The sequence below is a fragment of the Panthera onca genome, chromosome F2 (assembly GCF_046562875.1).
Source record: "Panthera onca isolate mPanOnc1 chromosome F2, mPanOnc1 haplotype 2, whole genome shotgun sequence".
Taxonomy (NCBI): Eukaryota; Metazoa; Chordata; class Mammalia; order Carnivora; family Felidae; genus Panthera; species Panthera onca.
Genome location: NC_138356.1, coordinates 50,845,329 through 50,871,448, shown reverse-complemented (window position 1 = coordinate 50,871,448; position 26,120 = coordinate 50,845,329). Strand labels below are relative to the sequence as shown.

The following is a 26,120-nucleotide window of genomic DNA, read 5'->3' as shown; positions in this document are numbered from 1 at the left end:
CGGGCAGGTACCTCCGGCCCCGCGGTGTCCTCTAAGCGCCACCCCGGCCCCGGGGCGCTGTAGGGGGAGCGGGGAGGGGGCGGGGAGGGGGCTCCGGGTCGCGCTCCCTGCGGCGCACGGGCTGCCTTGAACTCCCAGCTTCCGCGGAGGGAAGTGACGGGCGGCCCCTCCCAGCGAGGACTCCGCGCGCCTCCGGGGCGGGAGGCAACCCGAATCCCCGCTCAGCGGAGCGGTCCCGGCCACGCGAACCGGACGGGCCCGGCGCCCCCGGCCCAGTCCCGCCCCGCCGCCAGCCCCGCGCCCCCGGGGCGGAGGCGCTCGGCCGCCCCGCTGCAGAGGCGCAAACTTTTACACCTACTTTTTGTTTCGCTTCGGGTCTGGCGTGGCCGTGGCACCGCCCCGCACCGGGACCCGGACACTGATTTTCCACCGCCTAGGGACGGTGCCTCCCTCGCCCCGAGGTCTCGACCAGCTTTTCGGAGAACTAAGTTCTCACCCCGGTGGCTAAAAGTACGGTCCCCGGGAGGAGCGCTACGTCCGCTGCCACAACAATGACAACAACCACCGTAGGAAGAACCCCCTAAGCGAGCGGGGCTGCCCGGGCAGGCTGGACGGCGAGGCGGCGGGAACTAACTGCGCGCGGGGGTCGGAATTAAAAAGAAACCCGGGAGCGCGGGGACGCGGGCGAGCAAGAGTGAGCTGCTCGTCGCAGCCTCTTTCTTGCCCGGCGCTCGGGCCGCCCGCCGTCTGTCTGTCCGTGACTGACTAGTTGTCCCTCCGCTGCTCAGGCAAAGTTTGACAAATCCGGGGCACGGGGAGCGGATTTCCCCTCGTCTCCCTCCCCTTCCCGCCCCGCGCGCCCCCCTCCCCAGAAATAATCCCAGCAACTGCCGGCCCAGCGTGCAAACTTACGTTTGATCTGCCGGGGTTTGCTCTGCTTTCGCCGGGACATCTCGGCGGCGGCCGCTGCCACTGAGGCTCCCGCGGTGCCCGCGGTCGGGGCTGCCGCTCCCTCGGCTCCCGCCGCCGCCGCTGGCCAGGCTCGGGCCGCCGCGGGCCGGTCTCCAGGTGCCTCGGACGCGCGGGATCCGGGCGCGGGGCTCCTCCGGGAGCCGCGGAGCCACGTTTGGAGAGGAGCAGGCAAATGAGAAGACGGAGGGGGGCAGAGAGAGAGTGACAGTGGGGAGGGGAGGGGGCGAGTGAGAGAGCGATGGAGGGGGGGAGGACAGAATTTACAAACGAATGGACGAGGAGAGAGAAAAGGGGAAAGGGGGAACACGGAAAGGAGGAAGAGAAGGAGGGAGGGAAGGGAGAGCGAGCAGAGGGAAGAGGGGGAGAGAGGGGGTGGAAGGCGCGGGAGGAGGAGCGCGCTCGCTCTCCCCTCTCCCCGGCGTGCGGGGCAGAGACTCGAGCGCCAGCGCCGCCGCCGCCGCCGCCGCCGCCGCCGCCGCCGCCGCTCCGGGCCGCGCAGCTCGCTCTCTGCCGCGGGAGGTGGCGAGGCGCGGGAGGGAGGGGCGCGCCGGGGCTGCGGGGAGGGGAGACTATTCCATCAGCGAAAGGAGGATTGGCTGCATCCAAAGCCAGTCCGGATGCAAAAGAGGGCCCGGGCCTCAGTCGGGTCGGGTGCGCGGGAGCGCGGTGGAGGGGTGGGGGGTGGGAGGGGACCAGAGGCGTGGGGAGGGTTTGGAGGGGGGGCAGCTTCTGCAGTTGTCACCGCGTCAGCTCTGGGCATCTGCCAGAGCACCCCTCCAGGCAACTTCTTCCCACATTCCCCTCTGATGGACCCCAACTCTCCTCACGCCTGGCCCGTCCAGCGGGGCACAAAGAAATCCCAGTCTCTCCGTAAACTTTGCGCTTCCAGTTATGCCGCCCCCTCCCCTGGCCTCCCCCCTCCCCCCTTCCAGCTTCTTGGCAGGAAGGTTAGGCCACTGGCAAAATCCTCGGCGAGAGGCAGCTGATCACAAATGCCAACTGTGTGTCTTGGGGCCAGTTAAGCCCTCTCATCTGCCCAGGCTCTCTGGAGACCATTTCATTGCTCTCAAGGTTCCCAGGAGACCGCTGCGGACGTGGACCATCCCCCACTCAGCCCGCACCGATGGGATGCTGAGCGGCGTCCTAAAAGTGCTCTTTCTCACCTCCACTTCTCATGCTAGACTGTAATAATTCCGAATTTGGAGACAAGCAGATCTTTTTTTTTTTTTTTTCTTCCCTCAAATGAAAAAAGGAGGACCATTAGCTAGGTGATTAGCCCTAGGTGGGAAACGAATGGTCTCAAATCAGAATACTAACTTTTTGAGGAAGTCTGTGGAAGTTCTAAAGACCCACCCCATCCCATGACCTTTAATTCTTTTTAGTTCTGCCACAGGGAAGCAGCCAGCGACTAATAAAAGATTTGATCTTGCCATAATTTCCCAAGCAGGTAAGACCCAATAACTATTTCATGGTTCTTTAGCTTTTAAAGTTTTGTTTCATTCTTTTTCAATTATTGTGTGTGTAGTATGTTGGAAACTGCGAGCCAAAAGAAGAACAAATTTTGAAGTGATTTGCATAGTTATTATTTGGCCAAGTTAAGCTGCATGAGGCTAGCTTAGTTTCTCATAGTTTTATATATACTGAGTATTAAATATATCCTCCCGGGTGGGCTGGAAGAAGCTTCTATCCCAGTAGCAGTGGGACTGGCTGCTTTATGTCATCAGTATTTACTAATAAACTCCACTGCAGTTGACATGTATCCCCCAGATACTGCTGACTTTTCCCCCCAGGTTGTGGGATCATCCAATCTGATCTGAAATTGTGCCCCCCCCCCCCCGCCTTTGTTTGGTTGACTAGCCGTTCCTATGAGCCCCACCAAACTTGATACTCTAAAAGGGTCTGGGGGTCAGCAGAGAGCCTGGGCTGATTGAGGATAATGCACACTGCTCAGTGTGCACGAGGCACTGTAATCAGTGTCATTTATAACCCCATCAGGACATCTTCTGGAAGGTGTAAAGAGTTGCCCTGTGAAAGGTATGGCTGGGAGAATCTTAATACAGAGCTGAAGACCAATTGTGAATTTTATTACATTACCATTAGTACTATTATCATGTGAGGTTGTAAGAATACATGGTCCTTTGCAGTGGAAAATGCACTAAATGACAAAGTCCCTCCCCTGAAGAACCAACAAATTAAAGCCGTAAGTACCATGAAAAGCAGGGTTATGTGTGTTTGTGTTGTGGAATGAATAAGCAGACAGAGAACTACAGATTTTTGCCTCCTTAATTTTCAATTCATTACAATTAAATTGGTGTGCTTAGAATTGGATGTATTATACATTACGGTTTTTAAAGATCTTTTTACAGAACTGGCTGACTTTTTATATCAGCCAGAAGGAATGCCCATTGGAATTAAAATATCATAACAGTTAGTGTTTCTTTTGGCATTTGAAATGGTTAAATATGCAAAGCAAAAGAGAAACAAATAAATCTCAGCTAAATATTCAGTTTAAAAGCTGAAAGGAGCAAAAGTCAGGGAATTCAAGGCAAGATTGATAAAATAAGCAGACTGCATTATTAGAAATAGATATAGTTTATATAAATTTATAAATATATATTAATTATAGTCATTATGAATGAATTAAACTAAGGAATACTACTACATTTTGTGTTTTCTCATCATTTTTAATGAGAATGTTGATGATATTTAAAGTTCAATTTTTCTTTTTCTAGTTTAACTCACTAAGGTTATAAAATTAAAAGACAGCAAAACCTATAAGCAATTATCTCTGTCCAAATGGATATAGCAGCCCCAAACCGCAGCTACATGACTATCAAACAATGATTATGAAAACCACAATTGAGGAAAGCATCAGGGAATGATATTGCAAAACCACAGCAACAAATGTGTCTGTGATATTGAAAACCACAATTCACAACTAATACCCTGTGTATCGCAAATTACTATTTAACTATAAATATGAAAATGTATAAGTAACAGCACAAAATAATTTCTCATTTACTTAAAAATGAATTATTCATTTTCTAGACTCACTGATTTCATCTCTACATAATGGTTCATTTTGAAAAGTTTCTGCTTTCAAAGACAAATCATTTAAAATCACATATGTAAGTTACTTTAAGCGCAGAAAATATGCAACTTTTAATAACATTCCTTCAAATACTAAAAGAATTGATCTGAAACCAATCTGAAATAAAGAAACATTTACCTCAGTCTAGCTTTCTTCATCAAGTTCTTTGGGAGTAAAAAGAGATGTGAGTCAAAACTGTTTATGGAAAAAAAGCTTGAAGTATTCTATTACAACCTCAATGAAAATATACTTGTATATATTCTTAATAGTCCAGTTAGCTAGAAAACATATATCTGACAATAAAATTGAGATGCTAGTACTGAAACTACTTTAATAAATAAAATCAAAGGTTTATTTACAAATGAATAAAAACAATATAGCTTGCAAGTTTATAGGTTGACAGATTTCGAAAAGTAAAATACAGGATGCCCAGTTAAATTTATACTTCATGTAAGCAACAATTGTTTTGTATTAGTCTATTCCATGCAATATTTGGAACATACTTATCTTAAAAAATAATTGTTGCTTACCCTGTACTTTATTTCATTTTATCTGGCAAACCTACAAATACAGCATGTTACCATTTTCACAAATTCATGGTTGTCTTACAACTAACAGTGTTTATAGAAAAGGCAGAAAAACCCTAAAGTGCTTCCTACAGACATATATTTAATTCTTGAACATCATATGATTTAAGAACGGCAAGGTAGAAGAATAAATTTCTATACAAAAATTCTCACTTTATTTGGCACAGTACAGAAATGTGCTCTCAGTGTAAATGGATTTCATTCATGTATGTCTTACTCTTGGATTTGTTTTTAAAATGTGTTTTTTCCTCCAAGGGATCGACAAATTGATAAAGCAACCTCCCAGGCCACATCTTATTAGGCAGCAAGCTGCCTTCTTTATTATGGGAGTAAACAATATTCAAAAGCTTCAGAAAGACTTAATTTTTTGCCCTTGTATCCTCACCAGAAATTGAATACAGTTTATCTGCCTTGATTTAAGATTGTGACACTGAATTGAACAAGAATGCAGTATGAAAATAGTGTTTTGGATTTGTATATCTTTATAATTTGAGCAGTTTAAAAATAAAAATCAACAAATTCATCTAAATGGCCTTCCTATGTTATAACTATGAAAGGGACTATCTGTTTACTTGCAAAGGAGCCAAGCGCTTTGAAAACGTTCAGTCAATCTAGATCAGGGGTTTAACTTGGGCTTCATGTAGACAGTCAATGTCTCAAAAGAAGTTTGTATGTACCAAAAAACAAAAAAAAAATGTTCTATGGAGCAAGTCTGTTGAATTCATCGGATTCTCAAAAATTTCTGTGAAAAAAACATCTGTGAACCATTATGAGTTAAGAATCACTATTCTCTTTCTGTGTGAATTTTTATGGTATACTAAAAACCAACGTGTGTTTTTACTCTTTACTCTTTACCATAATCCTTTATGTACAAGTTACTACTCTGAGAGAAGAGAGTTATAGGGTCAACTCTATTAAGCAAGAAAAGTTCTTTGTTGCTATGTCCATATAATACATCACACCTCCACATATAAAATAAATATTAAAGGAATGTCATCCCAAATTTTAGCAGACATCTGTGGATTTTGCCTGCCTAGCATTCATTCTCTTTTCAGGTAATAGTTCCGTGATATCTTTTCAAGAATTACTCCTCCTCACCCACTATTTGGTCATATGATACAAACGGGGCCTTCCCCAATCCCTGACCAGAATATTCTAGGTGTTTGTCTGTGGTGATTGGCTCAATGGCCCAAACCATTCTCATTAGAGTCAGCCCTGGAACTTTGTACTGTTCCAGGGAAACCACTGAGGAAAAGGTACTATTTTCCCGCTGGGCTACACTGGGAGAATGCAAATCGGCTGTTGGACATCCTTGTTGGAAGAACCTGTTAAGAACGCTGCCAGCACAGAGGACTAATTTTGTCTTATCTCGGGATCTGATATTTGGGAAACCCAAGCTGAGATACCCATCAATATTCTAATATTACTTTTAGATTCGTCAACATTATCTTTGTGTCTATATAAACATAAGAGTCATTTCTATTATATTTCACTTCCATCTATTTGACCAGGCTAACGCTTATGCACGTCTGTAGTCTTAGTATAGATGTCATTTTTCACAAGAAGACATCACTCACCTCCCAGCCTGAGTGAGATATGTCTTCTCCTTTACTACCATAACACCTTTTTTTGCCTCCATAATATCACTTGTTGCATTTATTACAAAGACAATTTCCATAAAACCCAATCCTCACCAGCCACCTCCCTGTCCCAATACACCTAACTAGATAGAAATGTTTGTGAGGGTAAGAAGTATCCTTTTCAGAATCATATCCCCAGTGCTGGACATATAGAAAGTCCCAACATAATTATTGAAAGAAAAAGTGAATTCAGAATTAACCTGTCTTACCTAGGAACTCCTGCCATTCCCAGTCCCCATCCACAGAGTCATAGGTACAGGAGATGGCAACCGTATTTGAACAGCATAACTCCATCCTCCTGTTGGTGGATGCTTGGACCATGGGGAGTCCCTGACTTAAATATGGCGAATCAAATTCCTCTCTTAGAAATCTAGAGTTAGTTTCAAGACTTTCATCCTTACATAGGCTGATCTCTTGAATGAAGAAGTAAAACCTCTGGAAGTATGGCATCGTTATCACCATGTGAACAGAGTAGCAGTGATAGTTTGTCTGCAGAAAGAAAAATATATAAAACGAATGTTCAGAGATAAGTAGAGATAGGAGTATGAAATGGAATCCCACGTCTTGTTCCAGCCCCTTCATAGACTGCAGAAGTACTTCTGCCCTTGATATCATTGAGGTACTTAGGTTTTCTTAAATTCCTTCCAACCTTTTCTTTTCTAAATTATTTTTGTCCTAAATTAGCATTAGTGGATTCCTGTTACATTCAAGTCAAAAGACTAAACTAAGACAAGAATTAACCATCTATGACTTCAGTTTGCTTAACTGAAATAGCAGTTTAACTGAATTTTTGACCTTCCTTCAGAAAAACACTGTATTAGTCTTGGTTCTTCAGATAAACAGAACGAATTTTTGACCTTCCTTCAGAAAAACACTGTATTAGTCTTGGTTCTTCAGATAAACAGAACCAACATCATATATATATATATATATATATATATATATATATATATATATATATATATATGAGAGAGAGAGGAATTGATTTACATGGATTTATATATATATTTAATATTAATATTTAATAAACTAATACTATATATGCATATGTGTGTGTATATATATATATATATATATATATATATATATATGAATTGATTTACATAGAGAGGCTGAGAAATCCCAGGATCTGCAGTTGACAAGCTAGAGACCTAAGAGACAATGGTATAGTTCCAGTCTGAATCTGAAGGTCTAAGAACCAGGAGGGCTGATGGTGTAAACTCCAACCTGAGGCTGAGTACTAAGGCAGGAAAAGACAGATACCCCAGCAGGGAGACAGTCATGCATAGAGAGGGATTTCTCACTTCCACTGTCTTTTTCTAGTTAAGCCTTTTGTGAAATTGAGGAGGGCAATTTCCTCTCCCCTTTCAAATGTTAATCGCATCTGAAAGCATCTTCACCAAAACACCTGGAATGTTTGACCAAATATCTGGGCACCCCAAGAGCCAGTCAAGTTGACACATAAAATTAACTATCACTTGGGCTGTCTGGGTGACTCAGTCCATTGAGTGTCCGAGTCTTGAATTTGGCCCAAATCATAATCCCAGGGTCATGGGATCAAGACCGGCATCTGTAGGACTCTGCACTGAGCATGGATCCTGCTTAAGATTCTTTCTCTCCCCCGCTGCACCTCCCCTAACCTGCTCACGCATGGGCTTGCACGCTCTCGCTCTCTCTCTCTCTCTCTCAAATAATAAATAATAAATAAACACAAAGAAATTAAAATAATAAAAAAATAAAATTAACTATCACAAGCACTTTTGTTGATTTTTTTCCCCCTGAGCAACCGGAAATGGCAAAGAAGCCTTATGAATGTTAAATTGGCAAATCTACAATTATAACATAGATAAATGAGGATGTTATCAATTACTGATTTTGGACATTCGCTTCAATCAGGGGTAACTCTTGGGGAAAAAGTTGGCGTTTTCAAATTTAGAATTCCTCAAGAGCATGATGATCCATTGACATGCACATCTATAACCCTTCTGATTAACATATATATTCTGGCCCCAGATGTTCCATTTTATTTTCAACTTTACTTTGCCACATTTGAATAACCATCTAACAGATTACCTTGCACGTAAATTTTATGAATGTTGTTATAATTTGCATGAATAATGTTTATACTTCTGTGGTGGATTTTATTTTCCAACCTATAACTTTTGCCATAAATTCCTAAATGCAAAAGAAGAAATTAAACAGCTTTTGAGAAAACTTGCTGTGTGTATTGACTTAATCAAAATGTTTATCTTTGCTTTTATCTACTTGCAAAAGTATATTAAAATAATGCATTGGGGTACTCGGGTGGTGAAGTGTCTGACTTTGGCTAAGGTCATGATCTTATGGTTCATGAGCTCGAGCCCCATGACGGGCTCTCTGCTGTCAGGGCAGAGCCTGCTTCGGATTCTCTGTCTGCCCCTCCCCCTGCCCCTCCCCGTCTTGTTCTCCCTCTCTCTCTCTCTCTCTCAAAATAAATAAATAAACTTTAAAGAGACAAAAAATAAAATAATGCATTAGAAGTGAATTCAGGGTGACCTGAAGATGAAGGATTATGAATAACCAGCCAGAGCATAATGATAATGGAGTCATTTAAAAGACACTGAAAACGGTGATTATATCACTTTTAAAATGCATCTTATAAGGAAAATTAAACTATATGACTAATACATTTCTTTTAAAACAATTTTATTTTCATTAAACAGATAGATTCACCCAGATTTAAAGGTCAAATAGATTTTTAAGGCTGATGATGAAAATTAGCAGTTTCTTGTCCCACTCAACATCCCAATGACAATTCCTGCTCCCAGAGGCAGAAGCACTGTCAATTCTTTTTAGCTGATTCTCCTGATGTTCACTTCATATTTCTAAATACTTTACTACTTTTTTAAAAAGTTGTTAGTTTAGATATTATTGATTATATTGACTACCTACAATAAAATATGAACTTGTAACAGATTTATACCTCCCTAACACATACTTTCTTCAATTTTTCATCAAATCAAAAGCCTCTATTTTTATTATTTTTTTTAAGTTTATTTATTTTGAGAAAGATTAAGCGGGGAACAGGGAGAGAAGGAGAAAGAGAATCCCAAGCTAACAGCATGGAGCCTGACATGGCGCTTAAACTCACAAACTATGAGGTCATGATCACGACCTGAGCTGAAATCAAGAGTTGGACACTTAACTGACTGAGCCACCCAGTCACCCCTAAAACTCTTATATTTTTATTAAGAGTTAACCTATATAGGGTATGGTGATTATGTTTTCTTTTGATCTCTTTGTTTTTCCTGGAGTTAATAATTATTGTTTTCATCATTTTCTTGCTTTTCTATGAACTATCACTATTTCTCCCCGAAATCCTTTGCCAGTGTAATACAGTCAAATAGGTCCTTACCTCATTACATCCAATAACTGATAATCAGATTATCAGATAAACAAGTAGGCTGTTGTTCTTCCCCCCATGCTGATGTCTTTTTTGTACCCTTCCATACCTCTGTCTACTCTAGACTAATTGTTCTTTGTGACTAAAATTTTCTTTTCCTCATTATCCTGAGAATTCACTTGGTTTTGTCCTGTATTAGATTCTAAGTTTCATGAATACTGTGTATTCTCTTTTCCCCTTCCTTCCTTCCTTCCTTCCTTCCTTCCTTCCTTCCTTCCTCTGTCCTTCCTTTCTTCCTTTTTGTTTTGTGGTTTTAGAATACAATTCCATGTAGCTTCCTGGAAAAATGTATATAGAGGGTAATTTTTTTTTGCGATTTGGCAAGACTGCAATTCTCTTCATTTTGCCCTAATATGTGATATATGATTTATGAGGGCATAGAATTCTAGGGTGTAAATTATTTTTCCTGAATTGTTTTTCTTTTTTTCTTTTATTTTTCCAGCTTTATTGAGATACAATTTTGTATATTATTATATACGTTTAAGGAGTACAATGTAATGATTTGATACACTTACATTTTGCAAAATGATTACTACAATAAGGTTAGTTAACACCTCCATCATCTCACATAATTACCTTTTTTTGTTTGTGGTGAGAATATTAAAGATCTACTCTCTTAGCAACTTTCAGATACATAATGCAGTATTGTAAACTATACTCACCATGATGTACGTTAATTCCCCAGAACTTATTCATCTTATAACTGGAAATTTGTACTCTTTAACCAACATCTCCCCATTTCCGCTTCTCCTAGCTCTTGGCAAACAATATCCTACTCTTTGAGGTCTGTGAGTTAGGCTTTTAAAAATTCCACATATAAGTATTATCATCTAGTATTTGTCTTTTTCTGTGTAATTCATTTCGCTTAACATAATGCCTTCATCCATGTTGTCGCAAATGGTAGGATTTCCTTTTTTCTCATGACTAAATAATATTCCATTGTGTATATTCCTACACCACATCTTTTTAATCCAATTTTTATTTTAATCCAATTTTTATTTCTTGGTTATTGTGAATAATGCTGCCCTGGACATAGAGATCCTAACTTCATTTCTTTTGGATATATACCCAGAAATGGTAATATTGGATCATAAGGTAGTTCTATTTTTAATTTTTTGAGGAAACTACACAGTGTTTTCCATTGTGGTTGTACCAGTCCATATTCCTACTAACAGTGCAAAAGGATTCTCTTTCCTCTGTATCTTCACCAACACTTTTGTGAGGTGATACCTCATTGTGGTTTTGTTTTGCATTTCCTTGATTATTAGTGATATTGAGAATCTTTTCAAGTGCTTGTTGGTCATTTGTATATCTTTGGAAAAATGATGGTTTAGGTCCTCTGCACATTTTGTAATTGGATTGTTTTTTTTGTTTTTGTTTTTGTTTTTTTTTTTGCTACTGAGTTATAGGAGTTCTTTTTATATTATGGGTATTAATCCCTTCTCAGATACATGATTTCCAAATATCTCCTACCATTTCATAGGTTACCTTTTCATTTTGCACATTGTTTTTTTTTATTTTTTGTTTTCATTTTTGTTTCCTGTGAACAAGGATTTTCTCTGTGAACAAGGATTTTTACTTTGATATGATCCCAACTTGTTTATTTTTGCTTTTGTTGCCTCTGCTTTTGATGCCAATTGTTTGGAAGACTAATTCCAAGGAACATTTTTCCTTTTTTCTCCTAGTAGTTTTATGTTTTAAGTCTTATGTTAAAATCTATAAACCATTTCAAATTAATTTTTGTGAGTGGTATATGTAGGGGTCTAATTTCATTCTTCTGATTGTCCAGTTTTCCCAACACTATTTATGGAAGAGACTACCCATTCCCTATTGAGTATTCTTGACTTTCTTATCAAATATTAGTTGACCCTACATGTGAGGATTGGTTTCTGGGCTATTTACTAAGTTTTATTGGTCTATATGTCTATTTTTATGCCAGTACCATATTGTTTTGATTGCTATAGGTTTGTAATTTAGTTTGAAATCCGGAAGTCTACTGCTTTCAACTTTGCTCTTCTTTCTCAAAATTGTTTTTAATGTTTATTTAGTTTCGAGAGAGAGAGAGAGAGAGAGAGACAGAGCATGAGCAGGAGAGTGGCAGAGAGAGAGGGAGACACAGAATATGAAGCAGGCTCCGGGCTCTGAGCTGTCAGCACAGAGCCTGATGTGGGGCTTGGACCCATGAACCACAACATCATGACATGAGCCAAAGTCAGACACTTAACCAACTGAACCACCCAGGTGCTCCTCAAAATTGTTTTGGCTATTTGGGGTCTTTTTGTGATTTCCTTATGAATTTTAGGATTGTTTCTCTATTTCTTTAAAAATGCCATTGGAAATTTGATAGCAATTGAATTAAATTTATAGATGACTGGGTAGTATGGACATTTAAAAAATATTGATTCCTCTAATTCATGAACTTGGGATATCTTTACATCTATTTGTTGTCTTCTTCAATTTCTTTCATCAATGTCTTATAATTTTAAGTGTACAGATATTTTACTTCATTGGCTAAATTTATTCCTAAATATTTTTATGCTGTTGTAAATGGATTGTTTTCTTATTTTGGGGGGGTAGTTTATAGTTAGTGTATAAAAATGCAACCGATTTTTGTATGTTGATTATATAACCTGCAACTCTATTGAAACTTTGTATTGGTCCCAACAGTTTTTAGTGAAACCTTTAGAATTTTCCATACATAAGATTGTATCTTCTGCAAAAAGAGACAATTTTACCTCTTTCTGATTTGGAAGTCATTCATTTCATTTTCTTAACTAATTGCCACAGCTAGAACTTTCAGTTTTATGTTGCATAGGAATTGTAAGAGTGGGCACCCTTGTCTGGTTCCTGATTTAGAGGAAAAACTTCCAACCTTTCATCATTGGGTAGGATGTTGGCTGTGGGCTTTTCATATATGACCTTACTTACGCTGAGGAATATTCCTTCATTTTTAAAAAATGTTTATGTATTTTTGAGAGAGAGAGAGAGAGAGAGAGAGAGAGAGAGAGAGAGGGAGAATGAGTGGGCAAGGGGCAGGGAGAGAGGGAGACATAGATTCCAAAGCAGGCTTCATGTTCCATGCTATCGGCACAGCGCCCAGTGCGGGGCTCAAATCCACAAAATGTGACATCATGACCTGAGCCAAAGTCAGACACTTAACCAACTGAGCCACCCAGGTGCCCCCAGAATATTCTTTCTATATTCAAATTTTTGTGAGCTTTTAGATGAAAAGATGTTTAATTTTGTCAAATGCTCTTTCTGTATCTATTAACATAATCATATAATTTTTATCTTTCATACTTTTAATGTATTGAATCACAGTTATTTATTTGTGTACATTAAACCATCTTTGAATTCTAAGGATAAATCATACTTGATCATGGTATATGATTCTTTTAATGTGCTGTTGAATTGTGTTGCTAATATATTGTTGAGAATTTTTGTATCTATATAATCAAGGATATTGGTCTGTAGTTTTCTATTGTTTTAGTGTCCTTTTCTGGCTTTCATATAAGAGCAATTCTGTTCTCACAAAATGAGTTTGGGAGTGTAGCCTCCTGTTCAGTTATTTTTTAAGGGTTCAAGAAAGACTGGCATTAGTGTTTAGTAGAACTCACCAGTGAAACCATCTGGTCCTGGGCTTTGTTTTGTTGGGAGATTATTGATTGTTAATTCAATCTTCTTCCTAAAACTTAGTCTGTTCATATTTCAGTTTATTATTCAGCTTTGGTAGATTGTATATTTCTATGATTTTATCCATTTCTGCTATGTTATCCAATTTGTTAGCATGTAACTGTTCATAGTAGTGTCTTATGATTTTTTTGAACTTCGGCAGTATCCATTATAATAAGTCCTCCTCTTCCATTTCTGACTTTGAGTCTTCTCTCTTTTTTTCTTAGTCTAGTTAAAGGCTTGTAAACTTTCATAATCTTTCAAAAACACAGAACTTAGTTTCATTGATCTTTTCTATCCTTTCTTTTCTATTTCATTTATTTCTACTCTGATCATTGCTATCTTCTTTCTTCTGCTAACCCCGGGCTTACTTATTCTTCTATAGTTCTAGTTCCTTAATATGTAAAATTAGATTGTATATTTGAGATCTTCCTTTTTTCTTAATATAGGCATTTATCACTATAAACTTTCCTTTCAGAACTGTTTTTGCCATATTCCATAAGTTTCAGTATGCTGAGTTTCCATTTTCATTTGATTCAAGGTATTTTTTTTCTTTCTATTTTAATTTCTTTGATCCATTGGTTGTTCAGGAATGTGTTAATTCCATATTATTGTGGATTTTTCCATTTTCCTATTGTTATTGGTTTGTATCTTCATAGCATTAGGTCAGAAGAGATAAGACCCAATGATATGATTTAGTCTTCTTAAATTTGCTACGACTTGTTTTGTGAATAAGTCTATATATGTTGTGTCCTGGAGGAATTTTTGTGTGCATTTGAGAAGAATGTGTATACTGTTGCTGTCAGATGCAATGTTTTGTATATGTCTGTTAGGTTTACTTGATCTAAAGCATAGTTCAAGTGTGATGCTTCCGTATCAATTTTCTGTCTGGATGATCTACCCCTTGTTGAAAGTGGGATATTGATGTCCCTTACTATTCTATTATTATTGTATTGTCTGTTTGTCCCTTCAGATCTGTTAGTATTTGCTACATATATTTATATCCTACAATGTAGGAAATATGTATATTCAAGATTGTTGTATCCTCTTGATGGATTGCTCCATTTATTATTATATAATGACCTTCTCTGTATCTTTACAGCTTTTCAGTTAAGGTGTATTTTGTTTAATACCAGTATAGCTATTCCTACTCTCTTTTGGTTTATATCTTCCAGATATAACAGTCTATTTTAAGCTAACAGCAATTTAACTTTGGTAATATACAAAAATTTCACTTTTTTACTCCCCATTTGTTTATTTTTATTTTATAATTTACCTTTTTTATATTGTATGTTCACTGACAAATTATTGTAGCTATTGCTATATTTAATACTTGTGTCCTGTAAATTTTGTGCTAGAATTAGGCAGTTAGCACAGTACCATATGCAATGTTATAATATTCTGAAATTGACTATATATTTACCTTTACCAGTGTATTGTTATTTTCATATGTTTTCGTGTTACTAATTAGTGCCTTTTCATTGCAGCTTTAAGCACTCCTTTCAGGATTTCTTGTAAGTCAGGTCTAGTGGTGATAAGCTCCCTCAGCTTTTGTTTGTCTGAGAATGTCTCTATCTCTCCTTGATTTCTAAAGGACAACTTTGATCCATAGAGTAGTCTTGTTTGGCAGTTATCTGTTTCTTTCAGCATTTTGAGTATATCATCCCACTGTCTCCTGACCTGTAAGGTTTCTGTCGAGAAACCTGCTGATAGCATTATGGGGGGTTCCTTTGTAAGTGACAAGCTTCTTTTATCTACCTGCTTGTGAGATTCTTTGTCTTTGATTTTTTGACAGCTTTTATTTTATTATTTTTTTAAACTTTATTTTTATTTGTTTTGAGAGAGAGAGAGAGAGCAAGCAGGGGAGGGGCAGAGGGAGAGGCAGACAAAATCATCCCAAGCAGGTTCTGGGCTGGCAGTGCAGAGCCTGATGTGAGGCTTGAACTCATGAACCGTGTGATCATGACCTGGGCCAAATTCAAGAGTCAGAGGCTTAAACGACTAAGCCACCTTCTGACAGCTTTTATAATGTGTCTTGGAGAATATGTTTCTGAGTTCAATTAGGGGACCTATGAGCTTCACGAACATAGATGACCAAATCTCTCCCCAGATGTGAAGCTTTTCAGCCATTATTATTTTTTTAGATCTGGAATGTCATGAATTTGCGTGCTAATCTTTCCTGTATCTATCCGTATATCCTTTCAGTATATGTGCTGACAAAGCAAACATATAGCCATTATTTTTTTTAAATAAATTTTCTGCCCCCTTCTCCCCCTCTTCTTGAACTCCATTAATTCTCAAATTGGCTTGTTCAATGGTATCCCATAGATCACATAAGCTTTCTTCCCTCTTTTTGATTCTTTTCTCTTTGTTCTCTCTGAATGGATGATTTAAGGGGTTTTATTTTTCTTTGTTCTCTCTGAAAAGATCATTGAAAAGGTTTGTCTTAGGGAAAAAAAAATAGTTTTGTCTTCAGTTTCAGATTCTTTCTTCTGCTTGATCCATTTTGATTTTCACTCTCTATTGCATTTGTCATTTCATTTATTGTATCCTTGACCTCAGAATGTTTTTTTTTTATGATTTCTATCTTTTTTGAAAAACTTCCCATTTTATTTGCACATTGTTTTCCTGATTTCATTGAATTGTCTTTGTGTGTTTTCTTGTAGCTCATTTTAAATTCTTGGTTGGATAAATTGCAGATCTCTGTGTCTTTGGGGTTGATTAATGGAAGATTATTGTAATCCCTTTGTGATGTCATGTTTCTATGACTTTCCATGTTCCAAGACTCTTCATGTTCCATGAAGTCCTGCATTGTTGTCTTTGCATTTAAAGTAGCAGTCACCTCCTCCATTCTTTGCTGAATAACTTTGGAACAGAATCATCTTCCCTCAGCTCTACTAGAGATTCCGGGGCTTTCTCAGATTTTCTGTGGCTACACAATACTCCACACTTCTTGCTCCCTCTTGTGGCAGATTCTTGTTGTTTGTTTGTTTCAAGTTTTTATTTAAATTCTAGGTAGTTAACATATAGTGTAATATTAGTTTCAGGAGTAGAATTTAGAGATTCATCACTTACATATAACACCCAGTACTCATCACAGTGAGTGCCTTCCTTTATACCCACCATGCATTTAGCCCAACTCCCCACCCCCTCCCCTCTAGCAACACTCAATTTGTTCTCTAGAATTAGGAGTCTGTTTTATGGTTTGCCTCTCTTTCTCTCTTTTCCCCTCCATGCGTCTGTTTTGTTTCTTAAATTTTGTGGCAGATACTTAAGCTTGTATGTTTTCTTTTGATCCTGGGGCACACCAGGCCAATTGCTGACAGACTCCCTTTTACCTTCTCAAAGTCAATGCTAAATGTTCAAGTTTTTGGTCTCTTCCTGCCTCATAGATACAATCCAGCCTTCTGTGCATGCTCACTTGTTGTCTGCCAAATCTCACTCTTGCTACTGTCAGGGGCACATACAAAGAGCTGCCCATGGGGTGGAAGTGTGGGTGGGTGCAGCCCACAGAGTCCTACGGATGCCCATGGGCCCATTAAGGGGATTGACAGGTGAGGCATCTCAGCAACTATGAGGTGGGCCTCCTGATGGAGTCCATAATACACTTAGTAGGATCTATGTTCCTTTGACATGTTCCAAGCCTTCCCTGTTGGTTCCCTAGCTGCTTACCACCCCCAGTCATGCAATCCAATGATGCAGTACCCTGGATGGGATGAGAGAAATAGGTGCCTCTGGCAGCATCCTGTACAGCTGGGGAAGCCAGGCACTCACTCACATGTTCTCACTTTTCTCCACAAGAGAAATCATAGGCTGAGAAGGGTTCTCCTGGCACTAGCTGTGCCACCTCGGAAGACAGGTGACATGAATAAAGTCAAGCTGTTCCTCTTACCCTCTTCAACATGTTCAACCTCTGATTTTCTTACTCCAACAGTGTGCTGGAAGTTCTCTGCTGGAATCCTGGACTTCCACAAAGTCTTTCTTGTCTGTTGGTGATTGTCTAAGTCAGTGTTCGGGAGGGCTACTAGACTGCAGGCAAGAGGGACAGGGGCCAGTGCATGGGCCACTTTCGTGTTCATAGCCAGGACCAAGGTCTATTTGCTTATTATACAACACGTAGGTGGCTAAGATGTCTCCTGGGTCCCTTGGCTTATGGTGCTGGCTCCTGCAAAAAATACTTTTTCTGTGGATGGATGCCAAACTGTTATTAGGGGGATACAAGTGACTCCCTTACTTTTTAAACACCGTGTTTCATTGATTTCTACCTTCCAGTGTCATTCTGGGAGGCCTGATGCTGTAGTATTTCCTTACCATCTGCATGTAGTCTGCTTCTTTCCCCCACTCCCAACACTTGATGCTTTCAGGATCTTCTCTTCACTCTCAGTCCTCTAAAATTTCATAATGTGAAAATACGTTGCACCATCTACCCATTTACTGAGCTTCCCTCCCATTTGCTTGCTGAACCATTTTAGTCTAGAAACTTGTGCCATCAGTTCTGAGAAACTTCTTTATATTATTTCTTTTCCTGGAATTGTTACTATCTTGGTCCTCCTTGAGTGGATAGTACCATTTTCTTATGTTTTCCTTTTCTCTTTTTTGCTAGTTGTGTTATTTTTTGGAAAATGTCTTTAGCTTTGTGTTTCAAATCTTCACTGAAATTTTTATTTACATCATCGTATTTTAATTTCTTCAACTTACTTTTTTTATTTCTAAAGAGTTCTTTATCAGTAGTCTGTCTTTATTCCCTCTTTTTCATCTCTCTGAGTCCAGTAATTTTAAGTTTTCTTCAGTTTCCTGTGAATTTTCTGTTTCCTTAGTGCTTCTTTCGTTTTTTTTTTTTCCTGTTTTACTATCTGTCTTTCATGTTAGAATTTTCCCACACATCTTTGGTTATCTTTGACTTTCCATTTCTAATATGACTGAGACACTAAAAACCTAATTGGAAGTTTATGTGTATGGATAGAATGGGGTTTGAGAAGTACTTGTCAAATTGTGGGCTTTGGGTGGTAAGGCCCCTGCCTTACCTTGCTGCTGGAAATCCCTGTCTATACATCTAAGTATTTTCCTCTTGTGTTCAACACACTCTCCAGAGAGAAATCCTTCAATACCCGGCCTCATAAACACTCAGCCAGGGAAAGAGCTTTAGTATCTCACTGTTTACTGTGTAGACTTTTATTTAATCTCTCCTTTCAGTACAGAATCCCCACCTTCAGTTAATATCACTGAATACAAAATACAGAAAAGCTCCGAGTTTACCCTAGAAAATAAATCTCAGCTTGTAGCCTGGTATAAAGAAGTTGATAACAGGCAGTGGGGTATGGGAGAAAAATTAGGGATATCACTGATTCTTATACAGACTTTGCACCAATCCTTGTATTTCCAGTGCCACTGGCATCTAACTTTCAGGGATTCCTGTTAGTTGTATTCTGTAATTTTTCTCTTTTCTTTTTCACTCATTTTTCTGCAATATATCCTTAAATAACCTCCTTGGAGTGTGTACTTATGAAATAAAAGTTCTGAATCTTCATGTATGTGAAAATGTATTTATTTTGCTCTGATCTTTAGTTGATAGTTTAGCTGGAAATATAATTCTAGGTTTAAAAATCCTGTTGTCCCTTGTCAAATTCGAGAAAGCATCACTCTTATCTTCTAGTATTCAATATTACTGGTTGGAAATCTGATACTAGTCAAAAAACTTTGTTACCTATTTCTTACTTGCTTGGTGCTTTCATTATTTTCTCATTAACTTTCTCAGAACTTGCTGTTCTGAAATTTTACACTATTTTTACTTATATTATTTATATACAATTCATATACTATTAGTATTTATAGTACAGTGTGCTATTATATATATTTATATACTATTATTAATATTAGTTAATACATAGTATTCTTTGCATACTATTGAACATTACAAATTTCAACCCAGAAGTAATCTGTCCTAGAATGTTCTTAACAGAAGCCTGGTTTTACTCAGATACTACCCCTCTTCCACACAGCCTTACCATTCAAGTAAACTTGACTCATTTCCACTTTCAGAGTGATCTTTAATTAATTCTAATCTTGCAACTGTGATCTCATTCCCTTTATTTGTGACTGTTTTAGGAATGGACAAGGAACCCAATTCTGGACAAAGGGAGAGTTTGTGGAGGCTTTTGGGTGAGTCTTTTATTGTTTTTAGGAGAGAAGTATGGGCAACCTATTTGCCTCTCTCCTCCTGAAAATAGACAAGGAAGAATACTGCATCCCTTGTTTCTGTCATCCATTTTTTGGACAATGAGAAAAGCCATCTCTCAAACTGAGCTACCCCACAGGGCAGTGGATAACAAAGAGAACAGCATTCAAATAAAGCTGAACCCTGATCATACTAGGCTTGGCAACTGCTTTGCTTTTACACTTCCTGTCAGAGGAGCCAATAATATTTCTTATTGTTTAAGACAGTTGGTACTGGTTTTCCATTACTCAAAGCTGAAAGTGCCATAACTGATCTAAGTTATAGAAAGTATTTTGTCTTTTATTCTGGAGTCACATGGACTGAAGAAGAGTGGAGAATATGGATGGGGAATAGGATTGGCATCCTGTGGTATAGTTTAGTATTCAGACTTCCAGTTTAGCCAACAGCATCACTTCTACCCTCTTTGCACTGAGCAGTTCTAATTCCTGCGCTTCTTAAGATGTGTCATATACATAGCATATTATTACCATGCTATCTGGAGACAGAGGACTTGCATTCAAATTTTGCTTCTATCACTTCTTAGCTAGGTAAGCTTTTGCATGTTATTAAACGTCTGTGAGCTTCAGTTTATTTTTATTCAAAATGGAAATATAATGGGATCTACCGCAGAGAGTAATTGTATTAAATGAGTTATTGCATGAAAAGTTTTTGGCATGTAGAAAGTGCTGTGTCACCGTTAGCTATTAGCAGAATACTCCAGATCATTTTTCCTCTTCTTTCTTAGCAACAGAATCCTAATCTTGTTGAAGATGTTCAGTTAGAAGTACTGATTTTCTGAAATTACCTTACAGCTAGATTCGGTTGTGTAGTGCAGTTCAGACCAATAAAATGCAAGCAGAAATCTACTGGATATGGCTAAATAACCTGAAATGGTTTTGCTTAAAAGTCAGAATGCATCTTTTTTTTTTCTTGGCCCACTCCCTTGCTCATATCTGGAAAGGACATGATGCGTGGATATAGAAGAGCCATCTTGTAATCATAAGAACAAAATCTACACGGTTTGGAACACAGTTGGAAAAGAATCAATACTGATGAGTTCCTTAGCAGTATATCAGCCCTAAACTGACTCTGGAATCCTTACTCTGCAAGGAGGAAAAACACCTGTTTTGTTAAGCACTATATTTAGGTCTGTTACATACAGCCAAAAGCAGTGCTGACAAGGGACCCTCTGGGCAAGGTGGTACTCTCTTTCTGCCTTTTGAGACCTTGGTTTTAAGGAGGTTATTTTCTTAGTATGCTTTATAATTCAATATATTTCTATCCTCATTTGACTTTGTAGAAGCTGTTTCATTATAAGCCAATAATTTCAAGGACTTCTTCCCATCCTCCTTACCTTTAAGCTTTATTCCTTTTCTATCTCTATATTTTCTTCTCTGGAGAAAAGGGAAATGACAGTAATACCTATCTTGGGACTATGAACTTTAATTCTTTCAGGTGCTACGGGTAATGTAAAATATAACAACAATAACAACAACAACAGAGTATCCAGATGTAAGATACAGTTGAGGACTATGGAGACATGGAGAGTATATGTCCCTGCCAAAAGTGTTTAAACTACAAATAAAACAGATATTGTACCACTCAAAGAATATAGACCTGTAGGCCCAATGTGACTATAGGCTGCAATTCTGCAAATTCTGATTTTAAGACATAGTAGATGTGAAAGAATTCTCATACTCCTCACTAAAACACTAATATCAGTAATGACAAAACAGCGTACAATTAAGACCTTTTAACTGAAAGTGTATTTAGCTAAAACAGTTCCACTTATTTTCTTCTAAACTGTTTTTCCCTGTTTTTGTTTTTGGCTGATACAGAAGAGAATGTAGTAACTCTAATATTATACTCAACAGACAAAGAAACAGACAAAAATCTTCTCCGTGGGGGTTGCTATGGCTTTGGAAGAAAACCACCTGTAAAGAAAAATGTTAGATAGGAAAAGATGCATTTCCCACTCCCATCCTTCCTCAGTTTCTTCCCTCTCCCTGCCTAAATATATATGTTGATGAGTTGCATTATAATAATGGCTCATAATACACCTTAAAACGCGAATTAATAAAGCAGTTGTTACTGCTGATGCCCAGTTCCTGCACATAAACCACCTGTGTGTCCCTGTGTTCCAGTAAGACTGCATCTGAATGGAATCTACTAGAGACCAGGCCTATGCTCTTCCCATTTCCTACAGAGACAAATGGATTTCAGGGGCAGGAATGGCTAGTTCCTGTTGCCCTGTTGCTCAGTTACTTGGTCCTACACACTTACATCTGCACACATAAAAGTATCACCAGCAAGGAAACTAAGGTTCAGAATGGAACATTATACTTCTTAAGCTCACAGAGTACTGGAGAAGGTGGAATTCTAACCATGCATTGCCGAGGAAAACTGATGGAGTTTTCCTTATGCCATTAAAGCTTCCTTAATAGTGGACAATTAAAATATCTGGACACTTACACAATTGAACAGTGAACTGAACTGATAATCAGGCAACCAAGAGTCTAGTTTAGCCTCATGAACTTGGAGAGCTTTATTCATCACTAGCCTCATTGTTCACAATGGTAATCATTTTTTTCCAAATTCTAACTTGGATACCTCTGTAATTGGAATGTTCATTTTATTTTATTTTATTTTATTTTATTTATTTTTTTTAGCGTTTTATTTTATTTTTGAGACAGGGAGAGACAGAGCATGAACAGGGGAGGGTCAGAGAAAGGGAGACACAGAATCTGAAACAGGCTCCAGGCTCTGAGCTGTCAGCACAGAGCCCGACGCAGGGCTCGAACTCACGGACCGAGAAATCATGACCTGAGCTGAAGTCGGCCGCTTAACCGACTGAGCCACCCAGGAGCCCCTGGAATGTTCATTTTAAGTACCGTGTTTTAGACTGAGAATCTCTAAATGGTAGGAATTTTGTCTAAATATGTGATTTGCGTAGTACTTACCTACATAGACAGACCTTGAAATTGTTCTTGATAATGCTGACAATTTGTCAAATTTTAAACATATTTTCCTTATTTCCTTTTTGTCTCTATTTTAATATGTTCTGGAACTCTATACAGGAAAGACCCATGCAGTCGTGTCTTTGGAACAAGGTTCATTGAATGCTCCAGTCCAGATGTCTGTATAAAGAGAATGAGAACTTTTATCATGTCTTTGGCATTTGTGGGAAATAGAGCCCTAGTTTAATGTAGTACAGAGTATAGCTTTAGGATTTTCATAAGATAGATGTTTATTAGAATATTTGGCAGAAGGAGGTTTTGAAATATTTAGGGTCAGTAGAAAATGCAGTCCATGACTACAGACTAGGTGGTTTTTATATATGCGGCTACAGAATTTCATTTAAGGATTCCCTTGCTAATTTGAAATCTGAATTGCCAAAGACCAACATAGATATGACCAATAATAATTTGTGTTTCAACTATTTTCTAAAACCAGTTTTTGACTTAACTTTTAAGCTTCCTTTTCCTGTAAAAAAGCTCCTCTGTCACGTTGCCGCACAACATCCTGTTAACCTATTTTCCTGAGCTGGCAGGAAATTGTCCACTACTGATGTCTGTAATGGTGAAATACTTCTTACTGATCTCATCCTCTTTGATCAGAACTTAACCTCATCAACATGAACTACTTAGATGAGACTATCAGGAAATATTGAGTAGGTTCCTATTTGTTTAAAGGATGAGGCAAAAATTTCCGTTCCAATGAAACATAACAAAACTCAGACTTTCGTATTTAAGATACACTGCAGTGTTTACATTCTCGCCTTCTCTCATCAATCATCAATCATCAATCAGTAAATACATGTATATTGTGTGTCTGCTGTGTACCTAGCCATTCTTCTCAGGACTAGCTTTGTTGCTTGGAAAACTAGCCAAAAAATAGATCTGGTTAAAGTTTATTTGTTGTCTTACCACAATGGATGAAATGCTACAAAATAGCAAATTAAATTAAAAACAAATAACTTTATGAGGGCCAATCATTTATGCCCTAATGTTAATCATTACAGTTACAATTTTACATTTCCATGAACTGGAAACACTGAAAGGAGTAAAAACTAAGGAAAGGGAAATTAATTTTGGATTTTCAACAGTAAGAAGGCAGGGCTAGTCGAGCTACAAGTAGGATTTCTGTGTACAAATCACTCATTAATTGATTCGCTCATTCATGTATTCAGTCAACTATACTTCCTCAGTATTTGTAATGTGTCATTCTCTTTTAAAAGCTGGTGATAGAAAGACAAGTTGCAGCCAGAAACAAAATGAGAGTATTTAGTAACTGTATTCCGGGGAGGGGAGATGATCATAAGATGAGAAGAACAAAATACTGAGCAAAAGGGAGGTTGTGCTAAATGTTGACTATTCAGACGTTTGGCCCCAGGCCAACCCTGCTTTCCTTCATGATGACACTTTAGTCAGAGTAAACAAAAGCAAGCATATAGTTTCGAGCAAAAACAAACTCCTATCTTTCAACCTTTTACTGACTACTATTATTTCTGTGCGTGAGTACTTCTGTAGATTCAATAAAACAATCTGACTGCAATAAGTTTGTTTGGCAATATCTTTGACCTAAACCATACATTATTTTTTCTTTAGTGTAGCTATGGGTTTATGGTTCGCTACATTTTAAATGACATGGAAGTGTCACCTTACTCAAGAAAATAACAATATAAAATATCAATACACAGAAAATGATGAAGATATTGATTTTAATTAAATGAATGTCTCAATGATTTTTTCTCATTCTCATTCTTTTCATATTTATTTAAGCATACTAAGATTTCATTTTCAACAAAGTGAAAAATTTTGCAACAGAAGACTTTAGATGATACCATAGTTTTTATATGGCTATAACACAGAAAGTAATCTTTAGGACAACCTTTTTTAAAAACTTATTTTAGAGAGAGAGTGAGAGCGTTGGGGGGGGGGGGGGGGTCAGGGGAGAGGGCCAGGGGGAGAGAGAATCTTAAGCAGGCTTCACTCTCAGCAAGGAGCCAACGAGGGGTTCTATCTGACTGAGCCACACAGGCACCCCAAAACAATACTTTGTAAAGTTATAGTCTGCTCACCTCATTTTTCTTTTTCTGTCATGGCTAATTATTTATTACAATACAAAGAAGACAAAAGTATATCTTAAACTCAAGGAAATAGGAAGTAAGAAAAAGATTTCTTACAAATATTTTTTTAACATTTATTCATTTTTGGGAGACAGAGAGAGACAGAGCACGAGTGGGGGAGGGGCAGAGAGAGAGGGAGACACAGAATTCAAAGCAGGTTCCAGGCTCTGAGCTGTCAGCACAAAGCCCGACGCGGGGCTTGAACTCACGAACTGTGAGATCATGACTTGAGCTGAAGTCAGACCCTCAACCAACTAAGCCACCAGACACCCTAAAGAAAGATTTCTTGAGATCACTGCAATACAACAGTTTGCCATAATTATGCCCAGTAAAGGGTAAAGAATACATATTTGATTTCTAATATAAATATCTAGATCTTGTTCATGAAGAAGCTGATGAGAACCATTAGCCACTATGTAAATATGTAACTTAAGAAATACTTCAGTGGAAATATTACTTATTAATGGCTTATTAAGTGTTATGGGTTGAACTGTGTCTCCTTCAAACTCATATTTTGAAATCCTAACCTTCAATATTTCAGAATGTGACCTTATTTGGAGATAGGATCTTCACGGAGGTAATCAAGCTAAAATGAGGTCATTAGGATTGGCAATAATCCAATATGCCTGGTGCCCTTTTAAAAAAGGGAAATTTGAAGACAGAGAAGGACACAGGAGAACACCATGGGAGGATGAAGACAGAGACAGGAGTGATGCTCTTTCAAGGCAAATAATGCCAGCGATGTCCAGCAAAATACAAGAAGCTGGCAAAGAGACATGGAACAGATTCATCCTCACAGTCCTTAGAAGGAACTAATTCTACTGACATCTTGACCTTGGATGTCTGCCCTCTAGAACTGTGAAACAATAAATTTCTATTGTTGAAGCCATCCAGTTTGTGGTACTTTGTTATGGCAGCCCTAGCAAACTAACTGAATCTCTGGTGTAATACTGCCCTTGGTACTGCTTTGTTTATTGCTAAGCAAGTGGCTTCTGGTTCATTGTGTAACTCTGTGACCAGTAATATTAGCACTAACAATACAAATAGTTACAGCTAGTTTTCTGAGCACTTCCCATATTCCAAGCTCTGTTTTGATCCTTTCTGACCAGCTGAGATGAATGGGGAATACAGGATTTTCATGTGGAAAGAATAATTTTGTTACTTTATTAAGCACTAATGATTAATACTAAGTTTTATGAAGCCATTGAGGGTTTGGGGATGGATTTCAAAGAGCTTATGTTACTTACCCTAATATAGAAATTTTATCTTGAAGTGGGGTGCTGCCTCAACAAAATCTGAAAGTGTGAAGCCTGAGGATAATGGCATGTAATGAGGAAACTGATAGTTAAAGGCTGGAAAAATGGTGAAATCTTT

The 26,120-nt window shown here is 38.5% G+C and overlaps 1 protein-coding gene and 1 long non-coding RNA gene across 3 annotated transcripts in view; one reads left to right on the top strand and one right to left on the bottom strand.

The window, feature by feature from the left end:
* ZFPM2 (zinc finger protein, FOG family member 2) overlaps positions 1 to 1,063 on the bottom strand; it is a 469,330-nt gene extending 468,267 nt beyond the window's left edge. For both annotated transcript variants that reach the window (XM_078441932.2, XM_078441933.2), the window contains exon 1: positions 913 to 1,063. In XM_078441932.2, the coding sequence (XP_078298058.1) occupies positions 913 to 952 (40 nt within the window). In that variant the 5' untranslated portion in view covers positions 953 to 1,063. The remainder of the gene's footprint in view (positions 1 to 912) is intronic.
* Positions 1,064 to 1,609: 546 nt separating this feature from the next.
* LOC132664397 (uncharacterized) lies at positions 1,610 to 25,631 on the top strand. Its single transcript, XR_009603651.2, has 3 exons — positions 1,610 to 2,419; positions 19,510 to 19,563; positions 25,288 to 25,631. It is a non-coding gene; the product is annotated as an uncharacterized LOC132664397 (long non-coding RNA).
* The last annotated feature ends 489 nt before the right edge of the window (positions 25,632 to 26,120 follow it).